At 41.7% G+C, this 26990-nt stretch overlaps 1 protein-coding gene across 8 annotated transcripts in view; it reads right to left on the reverse strand.

The window, feature by feature from the left end:
• Positions 1-26990, reverse strand: part of add3a (adducin 3 (gamma) a) — a 272015-nt gene that overhangs the window by 24011 nt on the left and 221014 nt on the right. For all 8 annotated transcript variants that reach the window (XM_043713112.1, XM_043713108.1, XM_043713110.1 and 5 more), the window contains 2 exons: positions 23207-23380; positions 13864-14121 (listed from right to left, as the gene is read on the reverse strand). In XM_043713112.1, the coding sequence (XP_043569047.1) occupies positions 13864-14121; positions 23207-23380 (432 nt within the window). The remainder of the gene's footprint in view (positions 1-13863; positions 14122-23206; positions 23381-26990) is intronic.

Consider the following 26990-nt stretch of genomic DNA (forward strand, 5'->3'; position numbering starts at 1 on the left):
GTGTGTCAGGGTGGACCGAGAACTGGAAGAGGCATGGGGTGAACTGAGAGCCGGAAGGTACGTAGGGGCGGGCTGCCTTAGAGTCGCCAGAAGGTGGGAGGGACAGGGGCTTGCTGGGTCTGTATTGTATGCACTGTTTATGTAACTGGTTTAGCTTTTTATGTACAAATGTCATTGTCGCTATCTTTTATATGTGGAACTGGGATTTGAGGGTTGTCCTCATCTCCTTGTAAACTGATTGAATGGTACGGTTTGGGGCCTGGCTTTGCTGCTCCTCTCCCTTGTAAAATTGCTATTGTAGACAGCTGTAAATGTTAACTGTTTTCTGTAGACTGTGTTTTGTAATTTGTTTAATTAAATATTATAAACAGGAAGAAAACAAATATATAACCAGGAAAAAACAGAACAGGAGTGTCCACGAGCCACTCGGGTATTTCCTTTCTTCCTGGTGGTGGAATATAAATAAAGATTTACACACTTGTTTTTCACTGTGTCCGACACCTGCACACACACAACACAGGTGTGGGGGAAAAATAGGCACTACCGCTGTCAGGCAGTTGTGTGGGGAAAAAGGAAAGAAAATATAATCAGGAGATTTAGAGTCTCTTCTGTTTAGGGCACTGACTCTGTGCTGGCTGGTGCTACAGTCAGTGTGTTACTGCTGCTGTTGGTTTGTTTCTTTTTTGGGGGAAACCTGATTCCTGAACTGGCTGAATTATTTAGCCAGTTTTTTTTTTAAAACTGGTATTCTTTTTTAGTGAGTACTAATTTTTAAACTGCCTGATCCACACAGTCGATGCATTTCGGGTGTAATAGTTCTCAATAGGGGATTGTTGTTTCCCTGGCTGGGCACGGCCTGTATGTTACTCTTGTCTCTTTGTCCTTTTCTCAAAGAAAATGTTGACTTTGTGGCAGGGCTTAGCCCTTGGACTCTGGGTTTCTTTGTTTTTTGTTTGTGTCTTCACTGTTTTTTGGTGTTTGGACTGAGCCCTTTTGAGAAAATACATCTTTCCAGATGAGCTGTTCCTGTGGGTAGGCCTGACCCTGGGACTAGGCCTCTATAAAGACTGAACACCTGTGTGTGCTGGGAAGTGAGCACTTGCTGCATCCTGGAGTCTGGGAGTAGACCTTGCCTCCAGGAATAAAAGAATGACTAGGGTAGGAATAGGTCCAGTCAAGGATAGTAGTGGGAAGTTGCGTGTGGAGGCTGAAGAGATTGGGGAGACACTGAATGAATACTTTTAGTCAGTATTCAATCAGGAACAGGACATTGTTGTCAATGTGAGTACTGAGTCACAATTAAGTAGAATGGATGGCTTTGAGGTATGTAGAGAAGAGGTGTTGGAAATTCTGGAAAGGGTGCAAATAGATACGTCCCCTGGGCCTGATGGCATTTATCCTAGGATTTTCTGGGAAGCAAGGGAAGAGATTGCAGAGCCATTGGCCTTGATTTTTATGTCCACCTGACTAGGCCAGCATATAATGCCTATATGGCAGTTAAGAGTCGATTACATTGCTCTGAGTCTGGAGTCACATATAGGCCAGACAGGTGGCAATTTTCTTCTCAAATGAACATTGGTGGACAGACAGATTTATTTGACAAACAACAGTAATTTCATGATCATCATTATGCTATTGATTCAAGATTTTTGAATTCAGATTCCACCATCTGCTCAGGCAGGATTCAAATGTGGCTCCCCAGAGCAATACATGGGTCTCTGGATCAATAGTCTAGTAATAATACCATTGGGGCATCCCTTCTGCATAATGCTTTAGGCTTTCAGATAGAAGCTTCTAAAATTTCTTGTGGGAGCGTGGAGTAACACCCATAACTTGGGAAAGGTTTGTATGAAGCTGAAAGCTCAGTTATATGACAAATGAAGATGAGGCTATCAAAGTCTTAAAACTGGAAATTGAAGCCGCAGCTAAGTCAAAACCGATGTGGAATAGAGAAGGGAATTCTTTTTGGTTTTGGAATATTGCACTTAGAACTAAAGTAGCCATTACATTATTTTTAAATTGTGTACCCCAGTTCTAGACTTCCCAATCAGGAGCCTGTATCTGTGATATTTACCCCTTGAAATATTTTGTAAGTTTCTGAGATCATATTTCATTCTTTGAAACAATAGAGAATACGGTCCAGTTTGCCCAATCTCACTTCATAGAACAGTCTTGCCATCTAAAGAATTAAAGTCAAAAAACTGCTGATGCTGGAATCCAAGGTAGACAAGCAGGAGGCTGCAAGACCACAGCATGTCAGGCAGCATCAGGAGATGGAGAAGTCAACTTTTTGGGTATAATGTTCAGGACTGAGGTGGGTGTGAGGGAAGCTTCAGATGATCTTTTTCCACGTATGGAGTCAGCTATTACAAGGGGGCATAGCTTTAAATTAAGTAGGGGGGTAGGTATAGGACAGATGTTAGGGGTAGGTTCTTTACTCAGCGAGTCGTGAGTTCATGGAATGCCCTGCCAGTAGCAGTGGTGGACTCTCCCTCATTATGGGCATTTAAGCGGGCATTGGATAGGCATATGGAGGATAGTGGGCTAGTGTAGGTTAGGTGGGCTTGGATCGGCGCAACATCGAGGGCCGAAGGGCCTGTACTGCGCTGTATTCTTCTATGTTCTATGTTCTAAATGGACCAAAACCCCTGAGAGTTAACTGTACCTTTACAGTGTACTGTTTCTGTGAGTGGGCCTGGTTCTCCAAGGATGGGCCAGGAATCTTATGGACACTGAACACCTGTGTGCTGTGGGATGTGCATTTACTGCCTTCAGGAGTGGACTCTGTTTTTAGCAATGGACTCTGCAGTTTGGAATGGACTCCATTTATGACAATGCACTTTGTACACTGGAGTAGGATCTGTTCCTGGGAATGGACTCTACATTTTGAAGAGAACGGTTTATGGTAATGTACTCTGTACTAGAAGGGACTCTGTTGTTAATTGACTCTGTCTTGTTGATTGTTGGGTTATCACCTGCACTGTCTTCTGTGTCCCTGGGTCTGGCAGGCCTTACTGTGAGCTGGGAGGCTCAAAGGTCGTTCTGAAAGCTGTCACCCTAACAGGCAGAGGGTGGGTAGGCCATCCTGTGAACCTGAAGGTGGGTAAGCCACCCCGATGCCGGCTGCCCCAAGAGCCAGAGGGTGGATAGGCCATTCTGAGCGCTGTCGTCCTGAGAAGGGGTAATCGGGATGGACTGTCCTAGAGGTGGTCAGAAGGTGTATCAGAGCAGCTGAGAGCCAGAAGGTGCTTCGGGGCAGGCTGAGATCCGGAAGGCTTGTGGTTTGCCCTGTACATTGTCGTCCCAGGGAAGGGGGCGGGCTGTCCTAGAGGTAGCCGGAAGGTGTGTCGGGGCATTCCACAGGCTGGATGGTACGTAGGGGAAGACAGAGCCAGAAGGCGGGTAGGTCGTCCTCAGCGCTATCACCCCGGGCAGCTGTCCTACAGGTGGCTGGAAGATGCAAAGGGTGGTTAGGGAAGGTGGGTAGGCTGTCCTGACTGCTGTCATCCTGGGAGTGCTTGGGGAATCTCCGCAGTTCAGGGGACTGACTCTGTGCTGGCTGGTGCTACAGTTGGTGTGTTCCTGCTGTTAAAGAAGAGGAGGAGAGTTTCTTTGATCCCCCCCCTTGTTTAGGGAAGACATTTGCTTCTTTTTTGTTTGGGTTAAAGGAAAAAAAACAAGCGCTTCAGCTGTTCAGGGAGTGGAATGCTTTATTCCCTCTCCAACTCTATTTTGATTTAATCCCTGCCCTCCCCTTCACTTTCTGATCACACAGCATTGCCCTCTGAGAAGGGCACTGCTCATCACTGGCCACTCGGGTACTTCCTTTCTGCCTGGTGGTGGAATACAAACAAAGATTTACACATTTGTCATTTCCCACAATGCCTGACACCTGCACAAACATGACATGGGTGCTGGAGAAAAATAAGCACTACTGCTGTCAGGCTTTGTGGGGAAAAAAAAAGTAGGAGTGTCAAGGGTTCTGTTCACTCGGAGAGCTGGCTCTGAGGGAGCTGGGTCAGTGTCAAGGACTCTCCCAAAAAAGAAAAATAAACAGGAGTGTCACTCAAAGAAAAGGAAAAACAGGAGTGTCAGCTATTCAGGGAGAGATGGACACTGCAGGGAGTGAAGTGCTTTATTTCCCCCTCCAATTCTAATTTGATTTTATCCCTGCCCTCTCCTTCACTTTTTTGATCACACAGCATTGCCCTTTGATGAGAAGGACACTACTTGTCACTGGCCACTCGACTGCTTCCTCCCTTGGTGGTAGAACATAAATAAAAATTTACACACTTCTTGTTTTTAACTGTGTCCAACACCTGCAGACACACATTCCTGAAGAAGGGCTAATGCCCGAAACGTCGATTCTCCTGTTCCCTAGATGCTGCCTGACCTGCTGCGCTTTTCCAGCAACACATTTCCATCTCTGATCTCCAGCATCTGCAGACCTCACTTTCTCCACAACATGGGTGTTGGGAAAAATAAGGTAAAAACAATGACTGCAGATGCTGGAAACCAGAGTTTAGATTAGAGTGGTGCTGGAAAAGCACAACAGTTCAGGCAGCATCCGAGGAGCAGTAAAATCGACCTTTCGGGCAAAAGCCCTTCATCAGGAATACAAGCAGAGATCTCTCCACCCTTCAGGCTTTCTGCCTGTATTCCTGATGAAGGGCTTTTGCCCGAAAGGTCAATTTTACTGCTCCTCGGATGCTGCCTGAACTGCTGTGCTTTTCCAGCACCACTCTAATCTAAAAACTGGAAAAAATAAGCACTACCACGGTCAGGTGGTAGGGTGAGGAAGAGGGGAAAAAAGGGAATGTCAGAGCTTCTGATAGCTGGCACTGAGGGAGCTGGATCGGTGTTTGAAGGACTCTTCATTTTTTGTGTGGTAGGGAGAGAAGGAGACTGAGCTCTGAAGTGCGGATTATTACTTCTCACAGTCAGTGTGGCTTATTACTTCTGTCAGTGTTTCCTACTGAGGAGGAGAGTTCTTTTTTTGTCTCTTCCCCCATTGTTAGGCGGTAGTGTGGGGGAAAATTTAAAAAATATATAACCAGGAGATTTAGAATCTCCTCCGTTTGGGTGACTTACTCTGTGCTGGCTGGGCCATAGTGTGTTCCTGCTACTGTCGGTAATTTAAAAAAATGAAAAGATAAAAAAGAACAGGAGTATCAGACATTGTTCACTCACAGCTTGCTCTAAGGAAGCTGGATCATGTCAAGGACTCTCCATATGTAAATAAAGGATCATTTGGTGACAGGATACCAGCCTCTGTTGAGTTATTTCTGCTGTGAAATGCAGAAATGAGGAAATTGCTGTCTGAGAAGCTCTTCTCTTCTAAAAGCTGCATAACCACAGTGTCTCACTCAGAGACAGTCATCACTCAAACACATTAAATAGCATGAAATTGTCTGGAGAATGTTTCTGTGGGTGAAACAAAGGCCTGGCCCATTTCACTTCATACATCCTTTGAACAATGTGGCAGATCCTCTTCATTGTCACACAGACTTTTGGTGATACTCTAGCACTGAAAATTAACTTTTAAGTGTGAAGTGTTCTTTCTTCAGATTTTAATTATTGTAGGTGTTGAAGAGTAAATTATTTTTTCAAAGGTGGCAGTGGAGGATTGGGGACACTCAACAGTAATGACGGCATTATTGAAGGTTGTGGGGAACATGTGGTCATTAGATTTAAGGGAAATATGGGAGGAGGACAGAGTCAAAAGACAGATTCATGAGGAGGGACAGATAAGGACTTGCAAGCTAGTGATACAGAGCAAACCAACAGCACTATTTTTCTTAATTAACATTTAGAATTTTCTGTGTGGTGTTATCCAACAGTAAATACATTGCAGTCAGTGAGGTAGGTACACAGGTATGAAGCCTGAAATACAATTTCAATTCCTATGTACAAGTACTACTTTAGACAGATTTTTAATCAGCTAGGGATTCAAGGATTTTGTGATAAATTCAGGAAAGTGGAGACAAGGAGTATCAGATCTTGCACTCCAGAACTTGCTGCGCCCCTAGCTAAGCTCTTTCATTACAGTTACAACATTGGCATCTACTTGTCAATGTGGAACACTGCCCAGGTATGTCCTGTTTACAAAAAGCAGGACAAATCCAACCCAGCCAGACGCCATTCATCGCTTTGCTCTCAATCACCAGAAAGTGATGAAGATGTCATCAAGAATGCTATCAAGCAGCAACTGCTCCGTGACGCCCAGTTTGGGTTCCACCAGGAACACTCAGCTCCTGACCTCATTACAGCCTTGCTTCAAACATGGACAAAAGAGCTGAATTCCAGAGATGAGGCGCGTGTCACAGCCCTTAAGATCAAAGTTGTATTTGACAGAGTTTGGCATCAAGGAGTCTGAGCAACACTGAAATCAATGAGTAACAGTGGGCAAACTTTCTGCTGGTTGGAGTCATACCTAGCACATAAGGAAGGTGGTTATGGTTGTTGGAAGCTAATCATCTCAACCCTAGAACATCTTTGTAGGAGTTCCTTGGCCTTCAGCTGCTTCATCAATGACCTTCCCTCCATCATAAAGTCAGAAATGGGGATGCTTGCACAATGTTCAGCACCATTTGCCACTCCTCAGATACTGAAGCAGTCCATGTTCAAATGAAACAAGATCTACAAAATATCTAGCTTGGGCTGGCAAGTAATATTCGTGCCACACAATGCCAGACTATGACCATCTCCATAAGAGATGATCAAACCACTGCTCAATGAGAATCAATGACATTACCATCATGGAATCCCCCACTGTCAACATCCTCAGGGTTAGCACTGACCAGGAATTCAACTGGACTCACCACATGACAACAGTGCCTACAAGAGCAGGTCAGAGGCTATGAATACTGTGGTGAGTTACTCACTTCCTGACTCTCTAGTGCCTTGACAATCATCTATAAGGCACAGTTAGGTGTAATGGAATACTCCCAACTTACCAATAACACATTAAGCTTGACAGCATCCAGGACAAGGAGAATCAACGTTTTGGGCTTAAGCCCTTCTTCAGGAATCATTCCTGAAGAAGGGCTTTTGCCCGAAACGTCAATTCTCCTGCTCCTTGGATGCTGCCTGACCTGCTGCGCTTTTCCAGCAACACATTTTCAGCTCTGATCTCCAGCATCTGCAGTCCTCACTTTCTCCCCTTAGCACCCAGGACAAAGCAGCCTGCTTGATTGGCATCCACCTCCAACACTTATTTAGCAGAAATTCACCAAATATCTTTAGACAGCATGTTTCAAACCCACGATCACTTCCATCTTGAAGGACAAGGGCAGCAGATACTTGGCAACACTAGACGTGCATGTTCCCCTCCAATCCACTCACTATCCAGATTTGGAAATACAATGCCATTACTTCACTACTGCTAATTCCCTCCTTAAGGGTTTTGTGGGTCTACCTACAGCATGTGGACAGCAATGGTTCAAAACTGCAGCATACCACCACCTTAAGGGCAACTAGACGGGTATTAAAAGCTGCCAGTCAGCGATGCCCACATTCCATGAGTAAGTTTTAAAAAAAGGTAATTATCTCAAATGAATGGCAGAGCAGACTCAAATGGGCTGAACCGTCTACTTATGCTCCTATGTTTCATTACATAGAAAATAGAATAGCTGCAGCATGAAATCATTATAATTTTAGGAAGAAAAGTTTATACATCTGTGACTAGGTCTTAGCCAACATTCAGTTGAATTGCTAGGAGTAATGAATTTGTTTGTACTTAGTCAACCTACGCTGCCTAGTCTGCTCTCTGGAATGATGTATTCTGGCACTTGAGATACTGGAAAGCACTGCTGGTGGAAACTTTGGGGAATTACATAACATGTTGACCTACCCTCCAGATGGAGAACTGCATGAAAACAACTAGTTTTAGCAAGAGGGGCAATCTGGGAAAAATCTGAAGAAAAATATACGCTGTGCATAAAACTGTCCCTCACCCATTTCAAGAGAATGTTTAGAATTTAACAGCTTGAGTTTTGATGCCTACCAGTGTGTTCTGTCAACTACCTTTTCCTTAAGGAAATGAAAAAAGAACTTGTGAATAGGTCTTACAATACCATGTACATGTTCTAGACCTTAAAATGTTGGTAAGCTGAGTAACTAGTCTTCTTGTTGGTCCTCCTACATTGTTGGTATTTTCTAAACAGTAATCATCTAACCTCTTGCCACCAAAGGTAATTCTTCTTTCTAAACCACATTTATGTATTGTACTATGATCAGATTTCAGTCTAATGTATTTGTACAGGATCTGGGTTTCATAGGAAAACACAGGCTTCCTTAAATTGCTAACCTAACAGATGTGTAAGCTGAACTTTCTAACTATATTTACAGTTATTGTGAACATCTTTCACTAGAACTTGGGTAATTGCAGTTAATCTTATGGACATATGCATTGTTTAAACAATCTTAATGAGAATTATACCTAAAAACACAATTAAATGATCTTTGTTGGCTATTTAACATCTAGCTAATTGGAGCTACTGAATATTTTAGTATACTACAGAACTTGATTTCATTTATTTCATATTTAAGTCATCCTAATGGCATGTGCAAATCTGAAGGCACAACTTTAATTAGGAACAGATTGACAACTAAAAGAAAAATACATGCAATTTAGGGCTTTGGGTGGAACACTGGGTGTAACTAGGAGCAATTGTGACCAATTTGACTTTGATGTTTACCTCAGTTTCAAGATCTGAAGAAATTGTGCTTGTACTAACATGCATACCTAAATCACACTTAAAGAATGCCATTTCAACAACCTGAATTTATATTCCCCATTGTATGAAATAAAATGATAGGTAAAGGGAAAATAGATATCAGGCTAGCGGTGAAATATTGAGAGGAGAAATTCTAGGTAGTCAGACACAGTCAATGATTGGGCACAGAACTCTGGATGCAAGAAACTGGTTACAAGGAAGATGATTTTCAATTTGTATACTAGACAATGGAGAGTTAAGTGAACCAGCAAGGACAAATAATACTCAAGCAAGGATTCTGGAAGGTGAATTAATCAAACTACCAAGTAAATTTGTACAGATAAATCTGTAATGGATTAGCTGAAAATTCTATTAAGAATTGATTAAAAATTCCATGATCTAAATCATGAGGATTAAAAAGAACCTAAACAACTACAAATATATCAGGTAAACATCTTTAATCCAATCAAATAAAGACTTTCCCTGCAAAATCCATGCTGTTGGCCCCTAATAAAGTAATTTGTCACCTTTTTGACACATTAAGCCAAATCATATTTATTACAAAACTTGTAGCATTTGTCAGACAAATGTATGTTTAACATCTGGAAGGACAGTAGGATATCAAACTGGACTCTGCTTGCTTGTAAATGTGTACATTCTAACCAGACTAACTAGTTTATTTTACATTATGCTTCTAACAAGTGACCCATTTGTTTAACTTAAAATATCATAGAATCACAGAGTAATACAGCATGGAAACAGGCCCAAATTAGTCCATGCTGACCATGGTGCCCCCTCAGCTAGTTCCAATTGCCTGCATTTGGTCCATATCCCTCTTAAATCCTCAGCCATATGGAATGCCCATTCGGTATTCCTGTAGTACATGGGCACATGGGGATGTTTCATATGATTTGGACGGACACATACAGTAAATGTTACTGGCTACACAAACTAGAGCTTTAAGTTATCGAACTGAACTTTGTGATTTCAATTGCTGCTTATGTTGCTAACACATTCAGAAAGGTGGTCACACAACATGTAAGGGGCATGTAGGCAGATAAGGAACATGTTAAAGAGTTTAGGTGAACTAAGTGGGTAAATGGAGGTACAGTAGCATTATATGCTGGATCAACTAATGTTCTGGGGACCTAGGTTTGAATCTCACCACAGCAGATAGTGGAATTTAAATTCAACTTTAAAAAAGGAATTAAAAGTCTAATGGTGACACTGAAAATATTACTGATTGGTGGAAATAAAACCTACCTGGTTCATGAATGTTCTTTAGGGAAGAAAACTATCATTAACTGGTCAGACCTATGTGTGACTCCTGACCCACAGCAATGTGGTTAGCTTTTAACTGCCCTCTGAAATGGCCCAGCCAGCAACACTTTCTAGTTGAAATGTTAACTCTGTTTCACTTTCCACGGATGCTGCCAGATTTGCTAAGCTTCTCCAGTATTCTGTTTGTTAGTTTGTGATGAAATCCTTCCCACTTGTTTTGATGAGTGCAGCTCCAACACTACTTCACCATCCAGGACAAAGCAGCCCACTTGATTGGCACCTCATCCACAAACATCCACTCTCTCCACCACCAATACTCAGTAGCAGCGGTGTGTACCATCTGCAAGGTGCACTGCAAAAATTAAACAAGGCTTCTTAGATAGCACCTTCCAAACAGATGACCACTACCATCTAGAATGATAAGAACAGCTTTTATATGGGAACATTACCACTTGCAAATTCCTCTCCAAGCCAAGTGGCAAGTAACATTCACAATAGAAGAACTCCAGGCAATGACCACTGCCAATAACAGACTATCCAACCACCGCCCTTGGTAGTCAATGGTGTTACCATCACTGAATCTTCCACTATCCTTCAGCAAGTAACTCATCTTCTAACTCTCAAGTCTGACCAAAATTGTACACAATGCTCCAGGTGTGGTCTCACTTATGCCTTGTACAGTTGCAGCAATACCTCCCTACTTTTATACTGTATTCCTTTTGCAATAAATACCAAAATTCCATTTACCTTCCTTATTGTCTGTTGTACCTGCATACCAAATTTTGTGATTCTGCTTCTTCTTCGAGATCACTTTAAATCCATGCCATTTTTTTCATTCACTTGCGGGACGTGGGTGTCACTGTTTGGGCCAGCATTTATTGCCCATCCCTAGTGCCCCTTGAGGTGGTGGTGGTGAGCAGCCTTGAACCACTGTAGTCCACGTTCTGTAGGTAGATCCACAATGTCTTTAGGGAGGGAATTCCACTATTTTGACCAGAATGTGAAGGAACAGCAATATAGTTCCAGGTCAGGATGGAGAGTGGCTCGAAGGGGAACTTGCAAGTGGTGGTGTTTCCATATATCTGTTGCTCCTGTACTTCTACATGGAAGTAGTGGGGGGTATGGAAGGTACTACCTAAAGAACTTTGGTGAATTTCTGCAGTGCATCTTGTAGATAAGACACACTGCTGCTACTAAGTGCTGTTTGGTGGCAATCAGGTAGGCTGCTTTGTCCTGGATGGTGTCAAGCTTTTTGAGTGTTGTTGGATCCACACCCATCCAGGCAACTGGGGAGTATTCTATCACACTCCTAACTTGTGCCTTGCAGATGATGGACTGGCTTTAGGGAGTCATGAAGTGACTTACTTGCTTCAGTATTCCTAGCCTCTGACCTGCTCTTGTAACCACATGTTTATGTGGTGGGTCCAGTGGAGTTTGTCATGGTAATCCTGGGTAATTCCCAGGATGTTGATAGTGGGGGATTCAGTGATGGTAACACCATTGGATGCCAAAGGGAATTATTACATTGTCTCTTACTGGTGATGGTTATTCCCTGGCATTTGTGTGGAGCGAATGTGACTTGCAACTTGTCAGCCCAAGTCTGGATGCTGTTCCTTTTCTGGGGGAACAGTTTCTCCTTAGCCTGCTCATGATTTCGAAAACCTTGATAAGATGTCCTCTTAACCACCTTCTCTCCAAGGAAAATAGCCCAACCGCTTCAATCTATCCTCATAACTTAAGTTGCTCATTCCTGGAACCGATCTTGTAAACCAATTATGCACTCTCTCTGATGCAATCACATCCTTCCTGTAATGTGGCACCCAGACTGTACACAATATTACAGCGGAGGTCTAAAAGCTGTTTTATACAAGTTCATCATCTTGCTCTTACACATTATGCCACTTGATAATGTGGAGGCTACTGCTTGATTTATTTACTGCTCTCTGAACTGTTCTGCTATCCTCAGCAAGCTGTGTACATATACATTTAGGTCCCTCTGAAAATTGTCCCCACTATTTGATATTGTCTTTCAATATTCTTCACACCAAAATGCTTCCTCTCACATTTCTGTATAAAATAACTGAGGTGATACTGTATATCCACAAAAACCTTTATTTCACTTGCTATATCTTATAGAAGGTTCTTTGTTTACCTAGCAGGCACAGATACATTATAGGAGCATCTTGAGCACCTCTGGGGGTAATTAAAAAAAGAAAAGCTTAAGGGAAGTTATTGCATACAGTACCACTGGCACGGAAGCAGAACTATTCATGGCTATTTTCAGCCACCATTATAAGGGCACCAGAAGCTCACTACTTGTTGCAACAAAGATATACTCCTGGGGAGTATTAGTAAACGTTGTCTAATTCAGGGCCTATAGAGTTTAAAAAATATCTGCAACCTGTAGTCAGAAAAATTTGTAAGGGAAGATAGATTCTACATTCAAAAGCACTATTTAAACATATATTGTCTTCATGTAATGTCTTTAAGACTTGAACACAAAACTTATGCAATGAGACGGACAAAAAGTGTGCATAGAGGGAAGTTTTAATTCCAGGTCCTTCACATTTTAACAGTACAGAAATTTCCTAAGTGATCCTTACATTGCTAAATTGAATTGACAATAACCTCACACAGTTAGTGATCCTTCCCCTACTGCATAAACAATGACTCAGGTATACGCACAGTGATTCCTGCACTGAGTAAAAACTGATTCTGTATAATTACACATCATAATAAACACCAGTTAAGCAGCACAAGTAACAGCTTTCTGTATAAGCAAAATTATAAACTTGACTTCAATCTACCTGGTGGAAAACCATCACTTTTTTGATAAATTAATGAGAACAAATAAAATATTGATTGCACTTTACTTTGACTGGTAAAGGAGAGACCGTGTAATGTGAATATTTGACATGTCAGTCTGTACTCAAAAGTGTGTGTTGATTTATTGTTAGAAAGTAAGTGCAAATAGATCAAAGGCTTGTAAACTTATTTTTCTCCTCTAGCCATATCATAAACCTTTTGCTCAGGTTGGGAACTCCAGATCTGGCTATTTATTGCTAGTGTATGCACCTTTACAGACAACATTCCTGATGAAGGGCTGATGTCTGAAACATCACTCTCCAGCTCCTCGGATGTTGCCTGACCTGCTGTGCTTTTCCACTGCCGCACTTTTTGACTCTGATTCTCTAGCATCCGCAGTCCTCACTTGCTCCTAGACAACAGGACCCAGTAGAGTTGGACAACTGGTATACAGGAAAATCCATTGCCAAAGCTTATGTTAAATCATCTCCCTAAGGCTATTGTACTTCAGCTCCATCATTTATTGCTAAAAATGCAACCCTGGAGACAGACCAATGATGAACCAAAGGCCACACTAACCTTTTATCTCCAAAAAGAATCTTCTCCTGGCTACAAGGAACAAATTTGAAATTTCAACTCAATTTCTAAGTGGCCTGGATCCACAAGACAAAAAACAGGTACTAACTCTGCATCACATTTTGATGATTAGTTTAAGGAAACTTTACAAACCTCTTAAAAGAATGCTTGTCCTAGAAATAAAAATCTCTCTTTTAATAATCCTGTCTATGCTAAAGTTAATTTTCAAAATTGCTTCTAGTATACGATTTACCAATTGTAAATATTCTCCAGCTTTTGTTTCATAGTTGCTTGCATTCAGTTTTACTGATTGAAATCTAAATAAAAGACAATTATTTAGAACTTCAATTTTTGATCTATGATGAATCAACAACATTTTATTTCAATGCTATCAATTTATTGGTTCAAAAGAAAATGCTATTCTATAATACTTACGCCAAAGTATATATTTTTGAGTAATAGGTTTTTTATAATCAATACATACTGTGATTTTTGACCGAGGGCTGCAGTCGCCTGTTGGAGACTCTTCTGGGACATTGACCTTTGTGTACGTGTTTGGAGTGTTCAGCCATCTCGTCTTTTCACGCTGCTGTTTCTGCGCCAGGAATTTGAGGGGAGAGCATTGCACAGCATCATCTTCAAAGGAGAATGCTGTGACAGTTGCAGGGATTTCCACCTCACTCTTGTGTCGTAGCTTCTCTCTCAGAATAGGGTGCCTGTAAGTGTAGCCAGTTCTGTAGCCCTGTGGAGAGAAAATAATAAGTGCAATAACCTCATTGAAAGCTTGAGTTAAATTTGAATGTTTCAGTCATGATTGCTACCTCAACTAGTTGGACTGTTATTGTCAGGGAGTTGGTCTCCTCCTAATTTACAGGAAAATACAAGAGACAAATTTTAACTCAATAACAATGATTCTGATTTATCCAATTAATTGAATAGAAATGAAGATCGGACATGAACATGCAATCATACAGAATAGGTAATCATGTTTGTATTTCTTGAATTTACTCATGAAATAAATAAATTGTATTTATACTTAGGCCAGCCTGGGTTACTCAGCTATTTCTCTTCTTAGAATGTGTAGAGATCAAAGATATGGTTTGTTATATAACTGATGTATATTTACGAAAATAAAGAAATAATGCTAAAATGCTTTTAGGTTCACCCCAAAATACATTGCGGTAATGCATTTCTTTTGACGTTTAGACTAATGCTTCGCAATCTGTGTTCAGAGACCTTCTGGGGTACTGGGAATAGTTTAGCAGATTCTGGAGATAGCTTGGTTTAAGCAAAGAGTAGAGTGGGCTGGTAGTTTAGAAGGGGAATATGCATGGCAGGCTGCTGAAGGACAGGAAAATTGACTATTAAAACAGTAGTTATCAAAGCTTGTGGTGGCCACCACGTAACTTTTAAGGAGAAAGTGAGGACTGCAGATGCTGGGGATCAGCGTTGAAGATTGTGGTGCTGGAAAAGCACAGCCAGTCGGGCAGCATCTGAGAAGCAGGAGAGTTGACGTTTTGGGCATTCCTCATGAAGGGCTTATGCCCAAAACGTTGACTCTCCTGCTCCTCAGATGCTGACTGACCGGCTGTGCTTTTCCAGCACCACAGTCTTCGACCAGGTAACTTTAGTCTTGTTTGAGTGATTTTGTTTTTCAAACAAACATTCAACGACTAGATATTAAGTGCCCAAGTATTAAATGTATCAGAGACTATTAAAATGTAGTTGGGTTAGGGGTGATGTTTATGAACTCTAATCCATTCGAAAATGAATCCTTTGATGAAAATGGGTTGATGTTTTTCGTACTTGAACATAAGAAGCAATTTGCATACAGAAAATTCCTGAAGTCAGTGACAATAATATGCAATTTGCGTATCTAAAAATCATGTTGTTGATGTCTAAGGGTCTGTCGAGCTCTGTTCAGCACTAGTGGACTAATTAGATACCATAAAACATTACTGCAGTCTTCAAGAGTACAATTTTTGTTCCATCTGATACAAGTGATCTGGAGTAAGGTCCTGAGTGTTTCTCCGAATATATGCCATGAAAATAATTTAAGAGAAGTGATTTTAACAAAAAAAATCATTCACAGGATGAGGCCAACATTTATTTAGTCACATGTAGGCCAGAACAGGCAAGGATGAAAGTTTCCTTCCCTCAAGGACATTAGTCAACCAGATGGGTTTTTCCAAGAGTCAACAATGGTTTCATGATCATCAGACTCCTCATTCCAGATTTTTATTGAATTCAAATTCTATCACCTGCTGTGGCAGATTTGAACCCGGGTCCCCAGAATATTACCTGGGTCTCTGGATTAACAGTCCAGCGATAATTCCACTTGGCCATTGCCTTCCTCAGATTGCTACACAAGACTCAAAATACATAGTGAGCCCCTGCCCAGAAATCTCAACTCTCCCAGCAAAATTCAATCTTGGGCGATCAGAGAAAAGTCACCCCATGATTAGAATGGCAGGGAAAAGGTGAGAAGCTACTCTTCCTATCATAGGCTGGTGTTCTCCTGTACTTCCTGCTGGTAGCTTTACTAGGGCACGCTGAGATTGTAAGGGGATTGGGTGGTGATGGCAACTCACGAGAGGGGAGGCTACAAGGTGGCCAGAGGGAGAGGAGGTTTCAAAGAAGAAAGAACAGATTCAATACAGTCCATGACAGAACCCTCACCTAATTACAAGCTAGGAAAACCTGACTTTACCGAGTTAAAAAATCACTTGCAAATGAACGAATGAATTAATTTAAGGCCACATATGTCCAGAAGACTGTAGGGGACCCTATTGTAATAAATATTGTCAATTATTAAGTTTAATTATGAGACCAAGATCTGAAATTAAGTGGCATGTAGAACTGGCCTGGTTAAAACACTCCAACTTTTGTGAATATTCAATCGTAATGCACAAACTGTGACCTTATCGGTTTGCAGAAAGTGTGTCCACAGTGTGTTCAAAGTACATGTCAATTGCTTTGAAAAAAAGCTCTGAACTTAACCTGTTGTTTTCAGCCAACTTAAGTCTGTGGTATCTTGGAAATTAATGCTTTCCTTGTGTGTGGTGACATAAAATTTAATGGGGTTGATAATTAAGGACATTGTTTCTGTTTCTATACAAGTTGAAATTCTATACGTCAACACAAATGCAGAAAGCAATATTACTAACATGACTACATCAACTAATAAGGAAGTGAGAATGAGAAAAGCTGTCCTGAAAATCAAACTGTAATCCTCAAGTGAAACCCTCAACCAAGCTAATAACTGTGGCCTCCAGGAGATAGAATACAAAGGATAGAATAGCTTATGCTGGGGATAAGCTTGCTGATGTCAGAAAGATGGAACGACATTTGATAGGGACAGTACAGAAAAGATAGAATGGTGGTGTACTGGTGGGACAGGATGAGCAAATGTTTAATTAAAGAGAAGGAAGGGGTCTCGAACGAGATAACATTTTTAAGTATACTACTGTGAAGACAAATGTTTGCACCTCTGTCCTGTTAATGAGATAATTAACTAGTTAATCTCTTTTGGGTGGTATTGGTTAATGTATGATTGTTGGCCAATTATGAACTCAGAAAAGGGTAAGTGTACTGAAGAAGTATCACTAATAGAGTGTTCACATGATTCTCCAAACATGGTAACAAGGCGATTTAATAACAGTATCCTCTCCCAAGGTAATATGACTTAATTCAAAAACAGCTCCTGTGAGCTGCAGCTGTGGCTTACATGCCTGACACCAAATTCTCAAGGCAATTGCTCTGCTTGGAGCTCTTCAGGGATGTCCACAGAGCACCCCTGAAGAGAACGAACATACTTGCCAATTCATAGGATGCTGTAGTAGTGACTGATCAAATTTGAGAAGACATGTCAGAGGGCACCAAGTACATCGAGAGACAAAGTCATTGGACTGTATACAAATCTCCAAACAACTTACACATCCAACATTTCAAGCATTACCTTCCTCATCTGTGCCAGAGTTTGCAGACCATGCATTGAACTTAGCAGCTGTTTCAAAGCCCATCAAACCAGAGCAGCAGCAAATCAACTTTGATCTCAATAAGCTGCCTAATGAGAAGGTGAGATATCATGTCCATTCCTTTAGAGTCAGAATTCTATTTGTCAGCATTATGGTTCAGTCTTCTTCACAAGGGTTGCAGTAATTCAAGAGAGCAGCTCACCACCACCTTCAAGGGCAAATAGGGATGGGCAATAAATGCTGCTATCTATGAATAACTCAAGGTTAGAAGTGCCATCAAATTGAAACAAAAAGCACACAAAATCTTCACAAGATTAGTGGCAGGCCAGAAGTTTGAGAGTTTCAAAATTTTTTCCTTAGACCATAAGGCATGGGAGCAGAAGTTGGCCATTCAGCCCATTGAGACTACTACACCCTTCAATGAGATCATATGAATGAGTAATAAAATAAAAAGAATGAACCTGGAATGTGAGAAAACTAGCAACAAATATAAAAACAGAGTGAAAACTTGTACAAGGATAAAAAAAGCTAAAATAAACATTGGTCCCTTAGAGGATGAGATTAGGGAATTAGTAATGAGAAACCAGGAAATAGCAGAAGCTTTAAACAATTATTTTGTAACTACCTTCACAATGGTTGATACAAAAAAAACCACAGGAACAGTGCAAAATCAAGAGGTACTGTGATGAAGGCAAAATAATCATGAACGCTACAGAAATGAAATGGGAGTACAAACAGATTTAAAGGCTGACAAATCCCCTGGACTTGTTGGCAGTGCTTCCCAAACCTTCTCCTTTTATGAACCCATTTTGAGGCTTCGAAATTGTTGTGACCCCTTGGTGAGCAGTGGCTGAAGGGCGACATTGATTCAGTGGTTAGCACTGCTGCCTCACAGTACCAGGGATCTGGGTTCGATTCCAGCCTCAGGCAACTGTCAGTGTGGAGTCTGCACATTCTCTCAGTGTCTGAGAGAGTTTCCTCTGGGTGCTCCAGTTTCCTCCCACAAACCAAAGAGGTGTAGGTTAGGTGAATTGCCCATAGTGTACTGAGATGTGTAGGTTAGGTGCATTAGTCAGGAGCAAACGTAGAGTAATAAGGGAATGGGTCTGGGTGGGTTACTCTTCAGAGGGTCAGTGTGGACTTACTAGGCTGAAGAGCCGGTTTCCACATTGTAGGGATTCTATCATATAGTGACGGGCAAGGGAGTTCATTGATGTTGAGGAGCTCACAAACTCAAGATTTCAGCTCACAATCTCACTTCAGCAAACCCTATGCTTGGGTCTTAAAATAAATTAATGGCTGCAGAGATTGTAGATATATTTACTTGTAATCTTCCAAAATTTTCTAGACTCTGGGAAGGCCCCGCTGGTTTGGAAAACTATAAAAGGTAACACCACTTCAACAAAGGATGGAGAAAGACAGTGTTCTGAGGGATCTGACTGAAAAAATGTTTGAGCAGATTGGGTCGATACTCATTGAATTTAGAAAAATGAGATGACCTTTATGGAAGATATAAAATTCTGAAAGGGCTTGGTGCGGTAGATACTAAGAGGATATTTCTTCCCATGGGGAGTCTAGAACCAACTAGTACACTTTAAAATGAAGGGGCTTCCCATTCAAGTTGGAGATAATGGATTTCTTCTGAGTGTCCATAGTTTTTGGAAATTTTCCTAATCAACCTGTTCCTAGATTTTACATAGGGATATGAACCCAGGTCTCTTGACTGTAAAAGGGAGGGACACCACCACTGTGCCACAAGAAGCCCTTGTTAGGATTTGGAATGATCTTCTCTAATGGGCTGTGGAGGTTGGGCCATTGAGTATATTCAAGGCTGATTCAGAGAAGTTTTTGATCAACAGGGCAGATCAGAAAATAGCTGAACTGCGCATGGCCTAAAATCTATAATCTCATAGAATGGTCAAGTATGCTCAAGGGCTGGTCTACGCCTGGTCCCTATTTTTTACCTCCTTTACCACAGTTTTGATTATTTTTAATCAACCTGTTAAGAGTTGTAGAGTCTTAGCAAGACGACAGGCCCTTTGGCCCAAACTGGTCCATGCTGACCAAAATGTCCATCCATGCTAATCCCATTTCCCTGCACTTGGCCCATATCCTTCTAAGAAGAGAAAATGAGGTCTGCAGATGCTGGAGATCAGAGATGGAAATGTGTTGCTGGAGAAGCGCAGCAGGTCAGGCAGCATCTAGGGAACAGGAGAATCGCGTTTCGGGCATTAGCCCTTCTTCAGGAGGCTAATGCCCGAAACGTCGATTCTCCTGTTTCCTAGATGCTGCCTGACCTGCTGCGCTTCTCCAGCAACACATTTCCATCCCATATCCTTCTAATCCTTTCTTATCCACATATTTATCCAAATGCCTTTTAAATGTTTAATATACCTGCCTCAACCACTTCCGCTGGCAGGTCATTTCACATGTGACCACCCTGTGTGTAAAAAACATTGCCCCTCAGACTTCCTTTTATTTTTTCCCCACTAACCCTCTATTCCCCAACCCGGAGAAAAAGACAGAACGCATTTACCCTATCCATGCCTCTCATGATCTTATACATCTCTATAAGAAGGTCCCCCCTCAGTCTCCTATGGTCTAAAAAAGGTCTTGGCTTGTCCATTCTCTCCCTATAACTCAGACTACGGAGTCCTGGCAACATCTTTGTAAATTTCTTCTGCATTCTTTCCAGTTTAATAACACCCTTTCTTTAACAAGGTGACCAAAACTGAACACAGTACTCCACGTGCAGCATCACCAATGTCCTGTATAATTGCAAAGTAACTTCCCAACTTCTGTATTCTATGCCCCAACTGATGAAGGCCAGTGTGTCTTTACTGCCATGTCTACCTGTGACGCCACTTTCAGGGAGCTGTGCACCTGAATTCCAAGGTCCCTCTGTTCCAGTACACTCCCTAAAGCCCTACCAGTCACCATGAAACTCCTACCTTGATTTAACTTTTCAAAATGCAAGACCTCACATTTATGTATATTAAACTTCATTTGATCACTTTCCCAGCTGATCAATGCCCTGTTGTAGTTTCTGATAACCTTCCTCACTATCCATGATACCGCCTATTTTTAGTGTCATGTGTGAACTTACTAATCATGCTTTATACATTCTCATCCAAATCATTGATATAGATAACAAACAAAGAAACAAACAAACAATGATGAGTCCAGCACTGACCTGAGGCACTCCACTAGTCACAGGCCTCCAGTCGACAAGCATCCTTCCACTATTACACTCTGCTCCCTACAATTTTGTATCCAATTTGCCAGCTCACCTTAGATTCCATTCGATCTAACCTTTCAGAGCAACCTAACATGTAGAACCTTATCAAAGGCCTTACTGAAATCCATATAGACAACGTCCATCACCTTGCCCTTGTCAACCTTCCTGGTGACTTTATCAAAGAACTCTAACAAATTTGTGAGGCATGATCGCCCACTCACCAAGACATGCTGACTACTCCTGATCAAACCCTGTCTTTCTAAACCAATGTATATTGTTTCCCTCAGAATCTTCTCAAGTAACTTACCCACCACAGATGTTAGGCTTACTGGTCTATAGATCCCAGGCTTTTCTTTGCAGCCCTTCTTGAAAAATGGCACAATATTCGCTACCCTCCAGTCTTCCAGGACCTTACTCATGGCTAATAATGCAAAAATATCAGCCAGTGTGCATGCAATTACTTCTCTAGCTTCTTGCAGTGTTCTTGGATATATCTGGTCAGGACCTAAGACTTTCATACATTCTAATTCATCCAACACCTCCTGCTCTACTGTGATATGGACTGTCCCCAAGATATCACCACTAACTTCCCAAGTTTTCATGGCTTTCTCCATGGTAAATACAGAGGGGAAATATTCATTGAGAACCTCGCCCATCTCCTGCGGTTCTACACATATATGTCCACTTTGGTCCTTGAGGGGCCCTATTCTCTCTCTCTAGTCATTCTTTTTCCTTTGATATACTTAAAATACCTCTTTGGAATGTACAGCATGGAAACAGACCCTTCAGTCCAACTTGTTCAAGTCTACGCAAAATCCCAACCTAATCTAGTCCCATTTGCCAGCACTTGGCCCATATCCCTCTAATCCCTGCCTATTCATATACTCATCCAGATGCTTTTTTAAATGCTGTAATTGTACCAACCTCCACCACTTCCTCTGGCAACTCATTGCACTACCCTCTGTGTGAAAAAGTTGCCCCTCAGGTCCCTTTTATGTCTTTCCCCTCTCACCATAAATGTATGCTCTCTAGTTCTGGACCCTCCCACCCCAGGGAAAAGACCTTGTCTATTTACCCTATCTTAATCTTCTCAGCCAAGACTATCCTGTGCCCCCATTTCGCCCGCCTGATTTCCTTCTTCAGTAAACTCCTGTATTCCCTGCATACCTCCAGGAATTCCCTTGATCCCAGCTGCCTTTACCTGAGCCACACCTCTTCTTTTCTTATTAAAGCCTCAATATCTCATCATCCAGGGTTCCCTATTCCTGCCAACCTTGCCCTTCACCCTCTCAGAAACAAAGACCTTGAACACTAGCTATGTCACTTTTAAAGGCCTCTCACTTCCCAGATGTCCCTATAACTGTAAACAAACTACTCCAATCGACCCCTGCAAGCTGCTGTCTAATTCCATCAAACCTCGCTCCAATTTAGAACTTGAACTATAATTATTTTAAAATTAATGGAATTCTGGTCATGAATCCCAAAGTACGCACCCACTGTCACCTCCATCACCTGTCCTGCTCTATTTCCCAAGAATTATGTCCCTTCCTGAGTAGGGCCCTCTACATACAGCTTGAGGAAACCTTAAATTCCATCCCATCCAAGTCCTTAACGCTCTGACAGTCCCAGTATACATTAGGAAAATTAAAATCCCCGACTATGACAACCCTATTGATCCTGCAAGTCTACCCAGTTTCTCTGCATTTGTTCCTCTAATTCCTATTGACTATCTGGGGGCCCATAGTACAATCCCAATAACGTCACCATCCCTTCTTATTTCGTAGCTCCACCCACAAAGTCTCACTGGATAATCAGTTATTTCATCTCTGATTACTGGTGTGATACTCTCCTTGATCAAAGGTGCAACATCCCCTCCCCTCCTTCCATTAAATCTGTCCTCCTTAAAACATCTGTACCCTGGCACATTAAGCTGCCAGTCATGTTCAGATAGGTTATGACACACCTTCACGGCAGATGGTACTTGAACCCGGACCTTCTGGCTCAGAGGTTGGAAGACTATCACTGCAAAAGTCCTTTGAAACCATAGTTTTTGCTGTATCTATTTATATGTAAGGAGTTAAAGCAAATGCACACTAACTGCATACAATTAAATAAAATCATAAAATTAACAAGTGGTACACTGGGAAAACATGCCTGCACTTCAAAGAATGTCAATGGTTCTTTTATAGCTATTTGAACTTGTATGTGAGGAATGCAGGTTCAGCCATGATCTTATTGAGTGCAGAGCAGGCTCAAGGGACCTACCTTTGTTCCTATTTCTTATGGTTTAATATCTAATCCAAAAGATGGAATCTCAACACTGCAGAACCCCTTCATTTCTGCACGGAAATGGCTGACCAGATAATGCTGGCAAGTCCTGGAGTGGGGCTGAAACCCAAAATCTCCTCACTCGGGGACAAGGAGTATCATCGCTATATCAAGGCTGAAGTCTTTCCTTGTAAATTAAATCCTACAAGATGTAAATGGTTTGGAATCTCAATTCAAAAGTAAAGCTTTACTCACTAGCACTCTGTTATCTGTAGTAGAGTACTGTTATGTGAGGCTTGGAGAGATTTGAAAGCAAAAAATCAGGATCCTGAAAATATACACACCAAATTGTCCAACATTCTCATCATAGCTTCAAATTCCTGTTCTCCAACTCTCCACTTCTGTGCGACTCCCATATTAACTCCATCAATGGCCACCTTGTGAGTGTAAGGCTTGAATTTTTCCAAATCCAGTAGCAGCAAGTTATCCACACTACCTGCACTTGCCAGGGCTCTCACCTACAAATAAATCACTTTGTTAAAAGCACATAGATCACTTCCAGGTTTTAAAAGAATAATATGGATCAATAGAAGCAATATTTTGAAAATCATTCCAAAAAATATTTTCGCTGTACAAGTAGCATGTTGTAATTACACAGACATTTTGCAGCATTGTGCATGTGATGTGTTATATACACAGGAGAAAGTGAGGCTTGCAGATGCTGGACATCAGAGTCAAAAAATGTGGCGCTGGGAAAGCACAGCCAGGTAGGCAGCATCCAAGGAGCAGAAGAGTTGACATTTCGAGCATGTTCTCTTCATCAAGAATGTGGGGGTGGCCCAAGAGGGCTGAAAGGTAAATGGGAAAAGATGGGGTTTACCTCCCCCCACCCCCTTCCCATTTATCTTTCAGTCCCCTTGGGTCACCCCCACATTCCTGATGAAGGGCGTATGCTCGAAATGTCAACTCTTCTGCTCCTTGGATACTGCTTGACTGGCTGTGCTTTCCCAGCATCACACTTTGACTGTGTTATATATATATTCAACAATGTAATACAGCACCATTCATAGAATAAATATTCAATGCACATTTAAGTTCAACATATGTAGTGTTGCTTATTGAAAATGATTTGTAAATAATAATTTATAGAAATATAAAAATTGCAAAATGATTACTTACTCTAATAAGCTCTTTATTAATAGTTTTAAAATTAAATTCATACAACTGAACTCCTATCGAACTGAAAACATCTGAACCAATTTTACTGAAAAAGCACTTCAATGGATTGTGTCAAGTCTCGGCCAGTTATGACTAAGTACTATGAGTGGGTTGAATTTGAAGGAAAAACTCTTTCTACAGGGATTCACAAGTGATATAAACATTGACATTCGTACATTATTCCCTCTCTTACGTGGATTATTTAATGCATGCTCCCCTTTCTCATTTTCTACCTTTACAAAGATTTCCAAAAGTTTCATGATCAGACACATTGGTTTCATATACTCCAGCCTGGTGCAGCAATGATAGCAATTCCTTGTATTGTGAAAGGCATCCCTCTAAGCATGGCCAAGGGAGAAGACCATAACCGTCACAAACACATGCTTTCTTGCAACAGTTTCCAGTTTACAAAGTGATGAAACACATGTTTTCTGATAACAGTTGGAACAGCACAGTTATCAAAGACACGGTGAAAACATTGATTTTACCTAACTTTGAAAAGTGTAAACATTTAGGAAAAGAATTTCAGAGTTTAGACATGTGATCACTAAATGTGCTACTATTGACAGTGGAACATGCTGAATGAAATATAGGGCTAGATTTGTTTTAGAAGTGAGACAGGACTGTAAAGATACCTGTGAACAAGAATGAGTGTGGAAATGAGTGTAGGAATGACAAATGAGTGGTTGCAATTTACAATTATAAATATCTGTGTTAGATGGCTGAAATGGAAAGCAATGAATAGGGTGAACTTCGAGGTGACAAGAACTTTGGGATTTGAGATATCTAAATAATTGATGGCAGAGAAAGGAATGTGGAAATTGGACTTGCAATTTATATGATGAGAGGTTTGGAATTACCATTCAAACAGCTATCAAACTACATACCATTAGCTTCAAGATAAACAAGCAGTCATTGAAATGGTATAGAATTGAGGTATAGGTGCTGAGCATAGCTCACGAGATAGTAACCCAACCTGGCCAATTAGTGCCCCATCAATTCACTCTCCATCATCAGTAAAGCAATGGAAGGGGTCATCAGCAGTGCTGTTAAGCAGCACCTGCTCAGCAATAATCTGCTTAGTGACGCCCAGTTTGGGTTCTGCCAGGGCCACTCAGCTCCTGACTTCATTCCAGCCTTGGTTCAAACATGGACAAAGAGCAAAATTCTAGAGGTGAGGAGAGAGTGACAGCTCTTGACATCAAGGCTACATTCGACAGGGGTGGTGGCATTAAGGAGCCCGAGCAAAACTGAAATCAAGGGATATCAGGGGCAAAATCTCAGGTGGTTAGAGTCATACCTAACACTTGGAATCTGGTTATGGGAGGTCGGTCATCTCAGTTCCAGGACATCTCTGCAGGGGTTCCTCAGGGTCATGTCCTAGGTCCAACCATCTTCAGTTGTTTCATCAAAGACCTTCCCTCCATCATAAGGTCATAAGCAATCATGTTCACTATGACTGCACAATATTCAGCGCCATTCATGAATCCTCTGATACTGAAGCAGTCCATGTTCAAATGCAACGAGATCTGGACAATATCTGGGCTTGGGCTGACAAGTGGCAAGTAACATTCGCACCATGGAAATGCCAGGCAATGACCATCATCAATAAGAGACAATCTGTCGTCCCTTGACATTCAATAGTATTACCATCAATGAAGCCTCCACTATCAACATTCTGGGAAGGGGGGGAGGGGGGGGGGGGGGTTAACCATTGACCAGAAACTCAACTGGCATATAAATACAGTGGTGATAAGAACAGGTCAAGGGCAAGGAATACTGTAGTGAGTAACTCACTTTCTCACTCCTGAAAGTGTATCAACCATCTACAAGGCACAAACCATGAGTGTGATGGAATATTCCCCACTTTCACTTCAAGCTTATAATTTTCACCCTATTCCCACCTTCATCTGGTCCAATGATTTGGTGGAAAACACAGCTGGTCTAATTAGTCAATTTGCGGATGACACCAAGATTGGAGGAGTTGCGGATAGTGAGGAGAATTGACAGAGGATACAACCGGATATCAATCAGTTAGAGGCACAGGCAGAAAAATTCAAAACTCCTCAGACACTGAAGTAATCCGTGCCCAAATGCAACATGATCTGGTCCCCTTGACATTCGATGGTAACTGAATCCTCCACTATCAACATCCTGGGAGTTATCATTGATGAGAAACTTAACAGGACTCATCACATGAACAGGTCAGAGGCTAGAAACACTGTGGCAAGTAACTCACCACCTGATTTCCAAAAGCCAGTCCACCACCCACATGGCACAAGTCAGGAGTGTGATGGAATACAACCCACTTGCCTGGATGGGGGCGGCTCCAACAACACTACAGAAGCTTGACAACATCCAGAACAGAGCAACCCACTTGATTGGCACCACATCCAAGAGCACCACTCTCTCCACCAGTGACGCTCAGTAGTGGCAGTGCGTACAAGATGCTCTGCAGAAATTCAAAGATCCTCAGCCAGCACCTTCCAAACACAAAACCACTTCCATCTAGAAGGACAAGTACAACAGATATATAGGAGCACCAGCACCTTCAAGTTCCCCTCCAAGCCACTCACCATCCTGAGTTGGAAATATATCACTGTCACTGGGTCAAAACCTGGAATTCTCTCCTTAAGGGCATTGTGGGTCAAGTGACAGCAGGTGGACTGCAGCAGTTCAAGAAGGCAGCTCACCACCACCTTCTGAAGGGCAACTAGGGATGGACAAACGCTGTCCAGCCAGTGATACCCACATACCACTAAAAAAAAGTAAAGAAAAAATCAATGGAAACCAAAGTTTATTTTTGCCCTCTGTCTTTAGAAAGCTTAGGACAATACTTCTTCTGTGACCTTTGGTAAAAATATGGAACTATACACAGACCAGATATTGGAAAGTGAAATGTAATTGTGT

The sequence above is a fragment of the Chiloscyllium plagiosum genome, chromosome 22 (assembly GCF_004010195.1).
Source record: "Chiloscyllium plagiosum isolate BGI_BamShark_2017 chromosome 22, ASM401019v2, whole genome shotgun sequence".
NCBI lineage: Eukaryota > Metazoa > Chordata > Chondrichthyes > Orectolobiformes > Hemiscylliidae > Chiloscyllium > Chiloscyllium plagiosum.